The following is a 16,230-nucleotide window of genomic DNA, read 5'->3' on the forward strand; positions in this document are numbered from 1 at the left end:
TTTAAGGTGATTTCCAAAGTGTTTTCTATTGCCTGATCTTTTCACATAAACTATTAAATGTTTATATCTTCATTCTAGTGCAACTTAGCATCCACCTATAAATTCTGCTCCATCTTAGATACCTCCTTGCTTAAAAATTTCATTTGTGAAGATTTTATTGCAAGAATGCTGCCATTTAACCCATTCATTTGCTCTTAAGTGGAGTAGCCCTGTTGGAAGTTCTGCTCCTCATTAGTTCTATTTAGTGGCAGGATTCTGCTGTGTGGACTAGCTATTGTTGACTTGTTGGTTATTGTTGATTTGTTATTATCATGGCTTTGACCCAACTTATTTTTTTAGCAGTTGTTTACTTAAATACTCTTAGGTTCATAATTTAAGCTTAATAGCATATTATATGCCAACCAAGGGCACATGTCCTCTGATTATATATTTAGTGGAGAGCCTGCTGAGAACCATAGTCTTTGCAGTTTGTCAGTAGTTACCTCTCTAGACTACATCACCACAACAAACTCAGCAGTCTCACAAAACTGTTTGTCTTGCTGAAGTCATATATTAGAAGCAGTTTTACCAATATAAATTTGCTGAAACTATTAGCAGCAGCAGCAGAAATCTCTTTATTTTCTCCTGTGAATTTGCTGTTGGGTCATTTATGTAGTTTGTTCTGGATTATACTCTGTCTTCACAAGTGATAATCATGTAAAACAATCAGTCTTGCTGAGAATGATTATTATTATTTTCATATCTTATATTTTTATAACAACAGTTTTGCATTACATTTCATGGGAAGCACTTCAAACCTTGGCCACATAGTGAGGGAAGGATTTTTTTTTCCACTTTAAGACTTTTGTTTTTTAAGTTGTTAAACTCTAATCCTTTTGCTAGTTGGCCTTAAAATTTACTTTGGCAAAAACTAGGTCTTCCTTCAAAATACAAGTATTCAAGCCCTTTGGTATCCTTTCATAGAAACTGGAACTCTCAATTATCTTTCTTATTTCAGATACAAGCCACACACAAGCAAAGAGAATTGGCTAATAAATCATGGAAAAATTTCTTGGCTAGAACATCAAATGCTAAAACTTTAAAGGTAAGATTTTTTAAATATTATGATAACCACAACACACAGCCAAATCTGACAGAATTTTTTAGGGATAAATATTCATTCACCTTTTTCTGTTGATCTTTCTGTGGAACACCAACACTATTGGTCCTCACTGGCAATTTAGGATGATAACTGAAACTATGCATTTTTCACAGTTACAGAAGATACCACTCTGAGTTTCACCTGGCTTAGCAGTGGGAAACAAGGATGGTGTGTTCCTGGTTTGCATAAAAGTGACGAGAGTTAACCAGGAATAAACGGGATAAATGTGCTCCTACTTTCCATTCTGAGCCTTCTTATTCACTGATCCTTTCTGTAAGAAGCAGAGTGAAGGATGCGAAAAACAACTGTCCATATTACCCTCTCCCTTAAGGATGTTTCCCCTCTGTGACCACCAAAAAAAAACATTATATTAAAGCTTAGGTGGGAATTTGGGATAAACACTTGGAAAAATGTGATAACATGCTTCAGCAATAAGCTGGAAACTAATCTAAAAAGTTTATAATGCTAATTGTTTACTTGGAACTAGATTTCCAAAATCTCATTACATTTTTCCAACTTTTCCATTAATACTTGGGATACACTTTTACTTAGTTACAATTCTTTCTCTAGATATGAAATTGTTAAATGTTATATTAGCCCACAAAAACAGTGGAACCATATTAAGATAGCAAAACCGAAATTAAGAACAAGCTTATGCAAGGTACCATGTCTCCCCATTCTCACTAAAAGTTATTCCCAACTTTATTTACAAAATAGCCTCATAACTACCTGTACTTTTAAGGAAGAGTTAATGAAAATCAGCTCCCTCCAAGCAGATAATTTGTCACCTTGAATTTCGCCTGTTCCAGTGCCTCAACTATTAAGCTTGAATAAAACCGCAGCAAATTATATAGTTTGATTACTCTGAATGCTTGAAACATTTAAGTGTACTGTATAAGTATTTAATTTATGCAAAATAATTTGAAAACATGCACCATCTACTGTAAGTTTAGTAGCTTATTCAATTATGCACAAAAAAGTGAAGCCAATATCTTTAGGACCTCCTTTATCCCTTGGTCACATATTACCAGTACCTCTGGAAATCTCAGTAACATTTTCAGGTGTTTTCTGCAGTGTACAAAAGATATAACTTGCTAATAACTATTTTCTTAGCCTAAATGAGTAAGTGCAGGTTCTAGTGCTAACTAATAAAGCATGAACCAGACACAATATATTTTGTGTTCTTCATTGCACCATAGTTAATGCTTTAATAGCAATTACGTTTATTTCCTTTCTAATTTAAAAATCTTCAGAAAGCAAAAAGACTTCAAGAGAAAGCTATAGAATCCTCTAGATATAGTGAGCATCCACCAAATGCAATATTTCACCGGACGGATATTAAAGGCCTTAGCACAACGGTAAGATTTTTTTTTCTCCATAACTTTTCTTAGTAGATATTAAATTTAGTCCCCAAAGAATATTATTTCCATGGGATTTTGTCTCATATTTTTTTCTTTTTGCTGTTCAAATATCAAATAGTTAAGGCACATTTATCTCTACCTGTGCCTAGTGCTGGTTTAGACCAGGTCCAGCCCTCCAGGATTCCCAAGAAACTGCTATAAACACTAGTCAAAATATATCTCTACATCTTTTTGACAGAGAGTGTGCAGTGCCTCCTTTGCCTGGCAAATAGATCCATGCCATATTCCAGTGTTCCTGGTGTCCTTTTCTGCACCTAATTGGGCCAGATTGCAAAGGCTCCAAAGCCCTTATTTTTCCGTTATTCAACGTTGCCTCCTAGTTACTATGTACATTTTGTGTCTTTTCCAAAGTTAGCTGAAGGGTGAATGGGTTTTTTTCTTAGTGAAAAATTTTGTAAACAGACTCTTAAATATTTACTTTTGCTTTTTTAGGTGCCCTCTGGTGGGGTAGTAACAGTGGAAAGCACTCCTGCTCGATTAGTGGGAGGACCTCTGGCTGATACAGATATTGCTCTTAAAAAACTGCCTATTCGAGGAGAAGCCTTACAGAGGGTGAAAGCAGTAAAAGTTGTGGATGAGCCAAAGAAGAATGTTCCCACATAAAATATTCTAGACTTTTTGAAATAAATTCCACTTATAATTTTTTAGTTAAATACCCTTATATATAAATGGAAAGCAAATATTTTAGAATATACATTTTAGTAAAATACTATTAAAAAATAAAAGTAAGCACATATAATGTATTTTTATTGAAAATATCAACATATACTTTGAGAAAAGTTGTCATCAATTTCTTTCTAAAGATTACAGTTCTCTTAACTGAAAACTGTAAAACATATTGTATCAGTTACTCTTTTAATTGATGTGAACTACTCCAAATGGTTTAAGCCAAAAAAAAAACAAAACAAAAAACAAAACCCAACTTTTACAGGCTCTGGGGCTATCAAATCTAGGAACTGAAACTCTGTAAGAGCTTCTCCTTCCCTAGCAGCTCCTGAATTATATTCTCTCAGGTTGATATCCAGTAGAAAAAGAGTACATGCCTGTCTCTCAACAGTCTCTGCGACTGTCTCTGCATTTTGGGACCCCTGATTGGCCACATGCCCACTCCTGAACCATTCATCATGACTTTGGCCAGATCTGAGAACTGCCTACATCTAGAGCCAGGAGGCCAGTCCCATCCAAAGCATATGGATGGGGTGGGGACTCAGGTTATAAGTATATAAGTTATTATAAGTATATATACATACTGGGCAGCAAAAACATTTGCAACAAATATGATAGTCAAAGTAAAATAAATTATCTCTACTATAAAAAGCAAATGTTAGTCAAGCTAAACAATAAAAATAAAGATGGTTTAACTCTTAGTATATAAATTCTAATGCTACTTCTCTTCTTTAATGGGGAAGGAAAGGGGGGGGCGCTCTTTTGGTGGTAGAGGTGTCTTGCCAAATAGGAGGTAGATGCCTTAATACTGGACACAGATACAGCAAAGTGTCTGTGTCCCTGTATGCTGTTATGTGGTTTCCACAGCCTGTCTCCATTCCCATCAACCCACTTCTCTACTCATGAAACTGCAAAGCTGAGTTCATGTCCAGGGCTGGGAAAGACAAGAATCTGTTTTCTCAGAAAGGAAAATATACTGGAATTTGAGTCTAGACTCTAGACCTGTAGGGTGCACATGGCAGTGTACTGGTTAAATGTATAACAGTCAGCTCTTCAAGGGGAAAAAGGCCTTATTTGTAATGTTTGCCAATTTACATGGTATAAATACTCCCACTATGACCAATTTCAAGCTACCAACATGGTGCAAATGAATGCAGAGTTGGGAAGACACACATAGAATCTACTTTCATTATCAGATAAAAGAGGGTTCCAACACCCCACTGGGCCCACCTTCTCCTACTTTCTCCTTCCTCTTCTCCTTACTCCTCTTCCCCCAACTCACATTTCTCCAAGAATTGTTCATTATTCCATCTGTGAGAATAGTAGCATCTGCAGTAAGAGGAGAAATTGTAGCTGTTGTTTCTGTTCTAATTAGAATGAGTTGCTAGTGGCCTCTCACCCTGGCCCAGCTGTCCGTTCTCCTTGTGGCTCACAGGAGTACATAATATGTATCAGCTTATCAGTGAGCTTTGTCCTCTCTTGAATCCCTTTCTCTATTACCCAAGATGACAGTAGAGGGCATAATCTGTTCCTCTTCTTCACAGGCAGCCTTAAGCACAAAGGTTCCACGTAAAGGGGAGTTACTGAGACACAAGAATGGATATGGGTAGGAACATGCAATGATGAGACGCCCATACAAAAAGCACCAGATATACTTCAGGTACACGTGAGATGCACATAGAATCGAGACGAGGTGTCCATGGCTAAGAGCGATGAATGTTTACCCCACTTTTTAGACTATAAGTTCCTTCCTCAGACTTTAAGCTCCCTAAAGATAAGACAGAAACCATATTTCATTCATTGTTGTAACCAACACCTCAGTAAATAAATAACTAAGTGTGATGGTGGTCTCAGCTCCTGGCAGCCCTTCCCTCAACTTCTGCAAATGCAGCAAAGTCCTGAGCTCAAAGGAAAGGTTCAGCCAACAAAATACTATACAGGGAATGCTAAACACAGACATGTTAAAGTAGTTCAAATGTATTTACTTCATAACAGTGATAGACTTTCTCTAAAAATGAGGCATAAATACTATTACATTAATATAACCAGTGGGTAGGAACAGAATTGATATTACTTGACTAAATATCATTTTTTGTATGTAATGCAACTTGGTATTGCGAGATTGATTAGGACTGACCACAATCAAAACAATCTGTGACTTCTGTAGAAATTCTCCCTGCCATTGTAGATCTTACCCATCAGGAAGAGGAAAGGTAAAATAGGGAAAGTTATTACCTAGCAGCCATTTAACAGAGGAAGAAATGTATGTGAATGGAGGGTAGTAAGGTTGCTTAATCCAGACACTTGGACTTGGTAGACAGACAATACCCAAGTTCACATGCATGTTATAATTCTAGCCCCCTGGCAGTGAGCCAGTGGATCAGACCCTCTGTCTGACAGTGTCACTAATTCTAGCAAGTCTCCTTCTCTCCTCACATCCTGTGCTCCCACCACACCACTCCTGAGCCCTAGGGGATGGGTGCCTTGCCCATCCAGCCTGGCTGAAACGTGTACAGTATATTTCCTTCCATGAGTCAACTGAGACAAAATTTCAGCTCCTAAACTTTTGCTAATAAACTAAATGAAAAGAAAGTCAAGAAAATAAAAATGGAGTTTAGTGAGCAGAGATGAAAATGGCTTCAACACTCTCCAATAATGAGATTCTTACCACATAAGGGAGGAGTTCATTCCATTACTAGACCCTGTTAGCCAGTGCTTGCTCATACTGGATGAAAATCATTGAATAATTAGAAGAACAACTTTTGTTCATCTGGTCCTCAGTCTGCCTTCTGGAACACGGTACATTTCATATCACAGGAAAAAACTATGATGTTCACACTAAGTCTTTTTTGGTCAAATATCCAGTGTATTTAATCATTCTAGACTGTGAATCTGGCCAGCCCTTTCTGAAGTGCTACAATTTGTTAATATTCCTCTGTACTGAGACCAACAGAACCAATCAATAATTTACAGATATAACAGGACACACCAATGAAACTAGTCCCTCTCATTTTTACACACCTTCTGCCAACATAGCCGAAGCTTACATTAGTCTTATTGGCAACCATGTTTCATAATTGCTTGTATTTAATTTACATAGATATTTCCTTTTCAAGGAGATGGAATGTAACTCCCCATTCCCTAAAGCATGGGTAATGCTTCGTGCCTCACTTCCAAAGAATACAACATAGAAAGAGAAGGGAAAGTAACTTTATGGCCAAGAAACCTGGCAGTTACTAACTTAGCCAAGGTTAAACACCATCTGTGCGGTATGTCATGTTGACAGCATGTACCCTTGATGTGAAGTGCTGAGAACAGTGCTTTACTTCTGTGGTTTTCATCCCCAAAAACCTATAACCCCAGTCTAACCATGAGAAAAACATCAGGCAAACCCAAATTGAGAGACATTCTGCAATACACCTGACCACTATCCGGAATTGTCAAGGTCATCAAAAACATCTTCTTAGAGCCTAAGGAGACATGACAGTTCAATGTAAGTGGAGTCCTAGATGGGATCCTGGAACAGAAAAAGGATATTAGGGGGAAAACTAGTGAAATTCAAATAAAATGTGAAGTTTAATTTAAAAATGTATCAATATTTGTTCATTAATCATGACAAACATACCAGACAATAAGAAAAAATGGGTGAGGCATATACAAGAACCCTCTGCACTAGCCTTGCAACTTTTATGCAAACTTAAAACTATTCTAAAATAGAAAGTTTATTTAAAGTAAAAAAAAATTCTGTAGGAAGAGCAGAGGAACTTTAAGCATAGATACTCAATTTTTATCCACTGTATCACCTCATGAAGAAATATTTTGGGAACAATATTAGATGTTTTGCTGTCTTTTTTTCAGCTTTCAGCACTCTGGAAAATAACTGGTTATGAGTTAAGCTATATGAGTTCAGCATAAACCCAAAACTGCGAAACTGACTGAATCTTTACCATAATACCACTGCAAGAATTGGTGGGTTTGGAGGTTTGTTTTGGATGATCTGTCTGATCTAGTCTGATGATTTTGAGTAGGGCAAAAGAGAAATACATATTATTCCCCACTCAACCGCATTTTGGCTACAATTTCTCTTTTTTGAAAAAAACATTTTGACATCATAAAAGTGCTTTTGAACTAGTTATATTATTTCCTGCTGCATCTTTGTTGCACAGCAATGACAACTCTGGGAGTCAAGGATTATGTCTGGATTGCTCAGCATTGTACCTCCAAGCTCAGTGAATTTTTGTTGCATGAATGATGAAAAAAGAATAAAATTTTCTGTATACAAATGACATGATTTGTGCCCAAAAACTGGGGGGATTTAACAGACATTATATCTAAGTACCATCAAAAAGGCTTAAGGAAATGAATTGGGAGATTGGGATTGCCATATATACATTACTAATAAGAAAAAAATAGCAAATTGTACACTCTAAATATATGCAGTTTGTTGTCTGTTAACTGTATCTCAATAAAAGTTCTTATTATTCAACATAGTTTTGGAAGTTTTAGCAACAGCAATCAGAGAAGAAAAAGAAATGAATCCAAATTGGAAAACAAGTAAAATTGTCACTCTTTGCAGATGACATGATATTATACATAGAAAACCCTAAAGACTCTACCAGAAAACTGCTAGCACTAATTGATGAATTTAGTAAAGTAGCAGGATACAAAATTAATGCACAGAAATCTCTTGCATTCCTATACACTAACAACGGAAGAGCAGAAAGAGAAATTAAGGAAACTCTCCCATTCACCATTGCAACAAAAAGAATAAAATACCTAGGAATAAACCTGCCTAAGGAGGCAAAAGATCTGTATGCAGAAAACTTTAAGACACTGATGAAAGAAATCAAAGACGACGCAAACAGATGGAGAGACATACCATGTTCCTAGATTGGAAGAATCAACATCGTGAAAATGACTGTACTACCCAAAGCAATTTACAGATTCAATGCAATCCCGATCAAATTACCAATGGCATTTTTCACAGAACTAGAGCAAGAAATCTTACGATTTGTATGGAAACGCAAAAGACCCCGAATAGCCAAAGCAATCTTGAGAAGAAAAAATGGAGTTGGTGGAATCAGGCTTCCTGACTTCAAACGATACTACAAGGCCATAGTGATCAAGACAGTATGGTACTGGCCCAAAAATAGAAAGGAAGATCAATGGAATAGAATAGAGAACTCAGAGGTAAGCCCAAACACATATGGGCACCTTATCTTTGACAAAGGAGGCACGAATATACAATGGAAACAAGACAGCCTCTTCAATAAGTGGTGCTGGGAAAATTGGACAGCTACATGTAAAAGAATGAAATTAGAACACTTCCTAACACCATACACAAAAATAAACTCCAAATGGATTCAAGACCTACATGTAAGGCCAGACACTATAAAACTCCTAGAGGAAAACATAGGCAGAACACTCTATGACATCCATCAAAGCAACATCCTTTTTGACCCACCTCCTAGAATCAGGGAAATAAAATCAAGAATGAACACATGGGACCTCATGAAACTTAAAAGCTTTTGCACAGCAAAAGAAACCATAAACAAATCTAGAAGGCAACCCTCAGAATGGGAAAAGATAGTTGCCAATGAAACAACAGACAAAGGATTAACCTCCAAAATATACAAGCAGCTCATGAAGCTTAATACCAAAAAAGCAAATAACCCAATCCACAAATGGGCGGAAGACCTAAATAGACACTTCTCCAAAGAAGACATACAGATGGCCAACACACACGTGAAAAGATGCTCAACATCACTACTCATAAGAGAAATGCAAGTCAAAGCCACAATGAGGTATCACCTCACACCGATCAGAATGGCCATCATCACAAAATCTGGAAACAGCAAATGTTGGAGAGGCTGTGGAGAAAAGGGAACTCTCCTGCACTGTTGGTGGGACTGTAAGTTGGTACAGCCACCATGGAAAACAGTTTGGAGGTTCCTTCAAAAACTACAAATAGAACTACCATATGATCCAGTAATCCCACTACTGGGCATATACCCAAAGAAAACCGTAACCCCAAAAGAAACATGTACCCTAATGTTCATTGCAGCACTATTTACAATAGCCAGGACATGGAAGCAACCTAAATGCCCATCAACAGATGAATGGATAAGAAGATGTGGCATATATATACAATGGAATATTACTCAGCTATAAAAAGGAATGAGATGGAGCTATATATAATGAGGTGGATAGACCTAGAGTCTGTCATACAGAGTGAAGTAAGTCAGAAAGAGAAAGACAAATATTGTATGCTAACTCATATATACGGAATCTAAAATTGGTACTGATGAACTCAGTGACAGGACAAGAACAAGGACACAGATGCAGAGAATGGACTGGAGAACTCGAGGTTTGGTGGGGCGGGGGGTCAAGGGGAAGCTGAGACGAAGTGAGAGGGTAGCATATACATATATATACTACCAACTGTAAAATAGATAGCCAGTGGGAAATTGCTATATAACCAGGGGAGTTCAACTCGAGGATGGAAGATGCCTTAGAGGACTGGGACGGGCAGTGTGGGGGGAAGTCGAGGGAGGGAGGGAATACAGGAATATGTGTATAAATACAGATGATTAAACTTGGTGTACCTCAAAAAAAATTTTTTAAAAAAATTTCATTAAAAAAAAAAAGGCTTAAGGTGAACTGCTCTAAAACCAGAATGCTCATTTTAGCAAACATCTCTATTTTTAATATTTTTACTTATCCAAGGTAGCATGTAAATTCAACTAGGAGAACTGGGAAACCATTTTCAATTAACCTCTTTTGGAAGGTTTACAATTAATTATATTAACATTAAAAAGTTCATCATTGCTGCAATAAAATTTTTATGACAACAATAATTGATGACAAATGGTTGAATAATTTTTTAGGCTAAAATTACATGGTCTTGTTTTCTGGCATTCAACTTCTAAAGTTCTAAAAGAGAGCTGTTTTCTAAGGAAAATCATGACTCTGTGCCTCTTAGCAACTTCTTGGTCATTTTTATAAGAGAACGTAAGCTCTACCCTCCAACTAGTTGATTTTCTGAGCTTAGGGATCTATCTGTAATTGGCAACACAAAATATTCTCAATCTAGAAATTTATTAAATTTATAACTTCGTATTATCTGCAACCAGTTATTATAAAAAAATTCAGTTATATGAAACACTATTTGTAAAAGAATACCTGAAAGCTATGCAGTCCATTCATCCTTTAATATTGGAGCTTCTTGACCTAGGACTCATGGGACCCCTGAAATTATACACAAAATGATGAGCTTGTATGTATAAAACCCCTAGTAATGTGTCTATAGCTTCATCCGAATTTCAAAATAGTCTACAACTCAAAGAATGTCAGGCCCCCTCCTTTAACTCAGAATTTATTCTTGGATCAAGTCAAACCATCAGACAGTAGCATATTTGTTTCATATTATTTTTGCTGCTTTTGAATTTGTTTATATTTAACTGAGTTTGGGTGCACTGGCATCAGCTTGCATTGCAGGCAATCTGTCATTCTCAGGATACTTGAAAACATGATGCTGTACCCCACGGCAGCCATTATAAAAACCTATAGGACAGATTTCTATCGGTTCTTAGTCCTAGGAAAAGCTGGACTTCTCCAAAACATGTTGTTTGGTCCTTCTTATCAGCATTGTGAATCTTGAAACTGCTCATGAGTCCCTCTTCACCTTGAGAAATAGGAAACTTAGACCAAATTTATGGCTACCCTTTATCAAAAGTATAGAACTTTATGACATGCATTTAAGAGTATTAATCTAAACTTTAACTGCATGTTATTTGTTTCCTGTCTTTATTTCTCATCATCTCAATTTCCTCATCTACTTCATGTCATCGTATTGTTTGGTATATTTCTTTAAACTGCATATCCTTTTTGGAATAAGATGTGTGATATAAATAGGATATAAAAAAACAACTGAGATAACAAAGACAAAAATTCTATCCAACTGCACTTTACTAAAACGAAGTTTCTTACCACCTTTCTGCTTGTTATTCCTTTTTTTAAATGAGGACTATAAAAATGAGAACATAAAACAAAATTTCAGTCCTTAATGCATAGAAAAATAATATATAAGATAGCTTGGTGATGAGATACATATATCAGAAGCCACACAGTACACTACATCAAGATTAAGTATTACTTTTTAGGATAATAATGGCATTAGTTTTGGCACAGTTTTAAAGTCAATATTATATATAAGATACCTGATAAAATTGGTTACAATTTTACTGCAGTGATTGTTGTATTAAAAAATATATTGTATTTGCATTTTAAATGGTGTTCTCTTTAAAAAAAAATGCTTTACAAAGATGCCTTCTAAATAAAAACATTCACAAATTACCCCAAAATATGGGAAATGATAATTCAATAGCCATAAAACAATTACAGATCAACAAAAATACAACCTTCATCAATATTAAAGAATTAGAAATAACAATTTTGATAAATGCTACAGGAAATATTCGAGCTCATAAATACTGACACAGGGTTAAATTTTCAGGTTGGTGTCATCCTGCTTGAGGTATTTTCTATGTTCTCTTAAATGTAAAACTCAAGTTTTGTAAAATCCAGTCCTGTAAGGTTAGAGAGAAAAAACTATTAACATTTATTCTAATATGACTCTTAAGATTCCCTCCCTTTAAACAACCCTATTGAAAAAATTAATTTCAAAACCCTAAATACATGTTGATGTTTAAAAATTTTTTCAACAAATGTAATCTGAATAATTACAGGACTAAATGGCTTTCTTATGAACTATTCATGGGGAAAAATAAGATGATAATTTAATGATCTACAAAAATACATTATATTCCAAGATCATTTAGAATCAAGTATTTGCATATCAGAGCTTCCATGGTTTCTAAATAATATAAAATCAGTAAAAATGAAAATCAAAGCTGATGTATTAGGAAAAATATGGCAAATTTGCTAGCTTATTAGATAAACTTTAAAAATCAGAAAGATTAAATATTGAATTTTTAAGAAAACTAAACTGCTATTCTCTTAAGTACAAATTTAAATTACCTCCTGTTGTCTTCTGTGGAAAATTATACTTGGGAGCCCTCACCTGTCTTCTGCCCATTCCATGGGATCTTGAAAGCAAGCAGTCTACATACATGTCCCAGAAATCCTGAGCTATGCTTAAGAAGACATTATAATGTCTAGGCCACTGGGATTTTTGCAGAAACAACATGAACTTCCAGAAAGCATCGACAGTGTGCTGTATCTTGAGTTCCTTGAGATCTATCAGTGTCAAAGAGCAAGCATTCCAGCACTGGAGATCAATGTCTTCCATGATTCCTGGGCTGTTGCTGGCAAGCACCCCCTTTTGAAATTCAAAATCAGCATTAATCAGATTGATCAGCATCATGCAGCCCAGTGGCAGATAGAACCATCTTCTTGTGGCAAAATTCATATTCTATACAGAAAAAAAAAAATTAAGGGAAATGTTTTTAACTTAAAAAGAAAACTATTCAATTACTTGATGATATGTTCAAACCTAAAAAATTATAAATACTTATGTATTTGGTTTCGATCAAGTCAAATTTGCCTACTATGTATTGTTTGTTTTCCTCTAAGTTGCTGACTCTCAGACCTTCCTTTGAAAGGATATTACAATAACAGCTTTACCAACATTCTGATAAACAGTCTTCAGGAGCCACTGAAATCCAACACATGTTTATGAAGTTGTGATAGATTCATTTCATCAAAGATCTTTGGAGGTGAAAGAAACTTTAAAAAGTACGTGTTCCAACTTTCTCCTTTTACAGATTAGAAAAATTCTCAGTGATATGGTTCAGCAAGTTCTCAGGTTTCCTGTCTCCCTATCCAAGACTCCTACCACAATACATTTCAACCAAGAAGATCAAGATGCAGCCCATTCTGTGTGTAACCATAAGAAAAGGGGTGTGTGTGTGTGTGTGTGTGTGTGTGTGTTTTAATTGATGTTTTCCAATCTATCATGTGTTGGACACTTGAGCACCATTTAAGGTTTCAAAGTTACTGATAAACTTTGAACATTCATTGAAAAAATATTTGTTATGCACTAATATCTCAGGGATCCCTGGCTTTTCTCAGGTTGTTCAGGAGCTGGTTGGAGAAGATTAACACACATACACAGAAGAGCATGAACACAAGAAAGGTGATATAAGCTAATATGAGATGGTGCAGCACCAATGACATTCAGCAAAATCTTGGTATTTTCTCATGATTCTTTGCATAAGTTTCCCTGAAAACTGATTGCTCAGTAAATCGGCCTGAAGCATATAGGTGAAGTCAAGGTCTAAATTCACTTTGAATGGCCACACAGTTACCATTCTAGGCTGACACTGGAAATGTCACTCACACAACCTTGACAGCCAGGTGGGAGGAGTACAGTGGAGAGGACAGATCCAGAGGACAGGGCTCACTTTCTTTCCTGTAAACTGTCCTCCTCCACTTTCCCCAAAAAAAGTTAGGTTAAACAGACAAATCAAATGAAACAAATTTAAACTTAGGTTATTCAGGTCGGTTCACATTGCAGAAGATAGTGCAGATTTCCCAAATAGAGCTGACAGTGGCCAGTTTTTGATACAAAAGGACTGGGTGGGACCAGAGAATTTTCTTCCCTAAGAATTTCAGGTTCCCCTCAGGACCAGTGCTCTCTTCCCGGGTGGGGTCACCTGGAGGCAGAGAGGGAGCCCGCGGGGAATGGTACCTCACGTGGACTGCACAGGCGAGTGTCCGGGTGCGATGTCCTGCGTGCACTGTGCTCGCTCGAGGGACGAGGGCTGCTCCTGTTTGGGAGGGACAAAAGGTCTTTGAGCGGGCTCCCACCCCCTGCCCAGTCGAACCCAGCCCTGAAGGCAGGCGACAGGTGGAAGCGGTGCTCCGCGACCTGCCGTGAGCGCTCACTGGGCGCCCTAAACTTGCCCTGGGGAACCGTCAGCCGCACCGCGCTCCGGAGCCTGGAGACTAAGGCTCCCTGAGAGCGCGCTGCGGGATCTGCTGCGGCCGCTGGGGCTCGGGAGTCAGCTCAGCAGCCAAACCACGCTTCTCCTCTAGAGACAAAGTGAGCGGGCAGAGAGTGGGTGGCCGCTCTCAAGGCCCCGCCCTTGCCCACCTCCCCAGACCCAAGACCCAGGAACAAGGACGGTATGAAAAAGAGTAAAGTCACAAGACCATTTCACTACTGATGATAGATGAAAAATCCTAAAGAAAATATTATCAAACCAAATTCAGCAGGTTTTAGGAAAATACACATCAGCATCAAGCTGGGATTATCCCAGGGATGCAAAGATCAACATATGAAAATCAATTAGTGGATTCACCACACAAAAAAATTGAAGAGAGAAACCATTTCATTAAACACCCATGCGAGATAAAATAAACAAAAACAAATACAAACAAAAAACTCCTCAGTACTAAGAATAGAAGGGAATTTCCTTAACCTCTTAAATGTCATCCACCAAAACCCTACAGCAAGCTTCTTTCTATAGTAAATCATTAAAAGCATTCTCTTTTAAATTAAGAACAAGAAAGAATTACCTTTGTTCACATTCAAAAGAATACCTTCAAAGAAAGTTTTAAAAAGGGGGGGGAGGGGATAAGGATTAGAAAGGAAGAATCAGAATTTTTAGTCTACTGGAGAGGCAGCAAAGCTATTGGTTTAGCATGGGGCTTAGAGATCAACTGCCTAAACTGTTTAAATTCTGCCTTCTAGGTTAAAAGGAAAATTGGTGACTTTGGGCAAGTTACTTAATCTCTTTGTGACTTAGTTTCCTTATCTGTAAAATGGGGATTAAAAATAAACCTGTTTCATAGGGATGCTGAGATAATTAAATATATATTTGTGGAGTGTCTGGAATAGTGCCTTCACATAGTAAAAATGCTATATATGGGTTGCTTTTTTAAATAAAATAAATTATATCCACAAATTATTTAACAAGAGTTTTGTAAGGTGGCTGGATATAAGATCAATCTAAAACATCCAATGCAGGATTTCCTTGGTGGCACATTGGTTAAAAATCCACCTACCAACGCTGGGGATGCAGATTCAATCCCCGGTCTGAGAAGATCCCACATGCCACGGAGTAACTAAGCCTGTGTGCCACAACTACTTAGCCTACACTCTAAAAGGCAGTGAGCCACAACTACTGAGCCCAAGTGCTGCAACTACTGAAGCCCATGTACCTGGAGCCTGTGGTCCGCAACAAGAGAAGCCACCATAACAAAGAGTAGCCCCCACATGCAACAACTAGAGAGGGCCAATGTGCAGCAACGAAGACCTAATGCAGCCAATTAGTAAATAAATAAATTTATTAAAAAAATAAAATATCCAATGCATCTCTATATCTGAGTAGCAAACAATATAAATTAGAAAAGAGATACTGTTTATAATAATAACAAAAATATAAGATATCTAGAAATAAAATCAACAAGGGTATTAAATGCTTTTTGGAAAATTTTTTTCTTGAAAGACAAAAAAATTTTAAATAAAAAGAATGCTAATATGTGCTCTACAAAGATATCTATCTTCCCAAAATAATATACAAATTTTCAACTAAAATCATACCAGGATAAATGAAAAGTCATTCTAAAAGTTACATGGTAGAGCAAAGATCCAAAATAGCTAAGCTTCTCCTAAAAAACAACAATAAGGAAAGAGGACTCACTGGTAATTAAACAGGATGTTATTGGCTCATGAAAAGAGAAATTAACCAACTAAGTAGATTAGAGAGCCTAAAAACAGACCTATACATTTATAGAGACTTATATGTGACAAAACTAGCATTGCAGATCTGTAAGGAAACTATCTTTTTCACTAAGTGAGGCTACGAGAATCGGTTTTCCAAATAGGGGGGAAAAAAAAGAAGTGGATTCCTGGGAATTCCCTGGCAGTCCAGTGGTTAGGACTCTGTGCTTTCACTGCCAAGGGCGCAGGTTCGACCCCCAGTTGGGGAATTAAGATCCTGCAAGCCGCGTGATACAGCCAAAAAAAAAAAAAAA

At 36.9% G+C, this 16,230-nt stretch overlaps 2 protein-coding genes across 4 annotated transcripts in view; one reads left to right on the forward strand and one right to left on the reverse strand.

The window, feature by feature from the left end:
• CFAP69 (cilia and flagella associated protein 69) overlaps nucleotides 1–3,274 on the forward strand; it is a 58,853-nt gene extending 55,579 nt beyond the window's left edge. For all 3 annotated transcript variants that reach the window (XM_057732150.1, XM_057732153.1, XM_057732151.1), the window contains 3 exons: nucleotides 998–1,084; nucleotides 2,395–2,499; nucleotides 2,995–3,274. In XM_057732150.1, coding sequence (XP_057588133.1) covers nucleotides 998–1,084; nucleotides 2,395–2,499; nucleotides 2,995–3,165 — 363 coding nt within the window. In that variant the 3' untranslated portion in view covers nucleotides 3,166–3,274. The remainder of the gene's footprint in view (nucleotides 1–997; nucleotides 1,085–2,394; nucleotides 2,500–2,994) is intronic.
• An 8,964-nt stretch (nucleotides 3,275–12,238) lies between these two features.
• FAM237B (family with sequence similarity 237 member B) lies at nucleotides 12,239–12,658 on the reverse strand. Its single transcript, XM_057730898.1, has one exon. It carries the CDS (start codon nucleotides 12,656–12,658, stop codon nucleotides 12,239–12,241), a length of 420 nt encoding a protein of 139 aa, XP_057586881.1.
• Nucleotides 12,659–16,230: the final 3,572 nt, after the last annotated feature.

The sequence above is a fragment of the Hippopotamus amphibius genome, chromosome 4, assembly GCF_030028045.1.
Source record: "Hippopotamus amphibius kiboko isolate mHipAmp2 chromosome 4, mHipAmp2.hap2, whole genome shotgun sequence".
Taxonomy (NCBI): Eukaryota; Metazoa; Chordata; class Mammalia; order Artiodactyla; family Hippopotamidae; genus Hippopotamus; species Hippopotamus amphibius.

Coding starts and splice junctions, on each gene's coding strand:
- FAM237B (XM_057730898.1), bottom strand. CDS start 12,658: ATGAATTTTGCCACAAGAAGATGGTTCTATCTGCCACTGGGCTGCATG.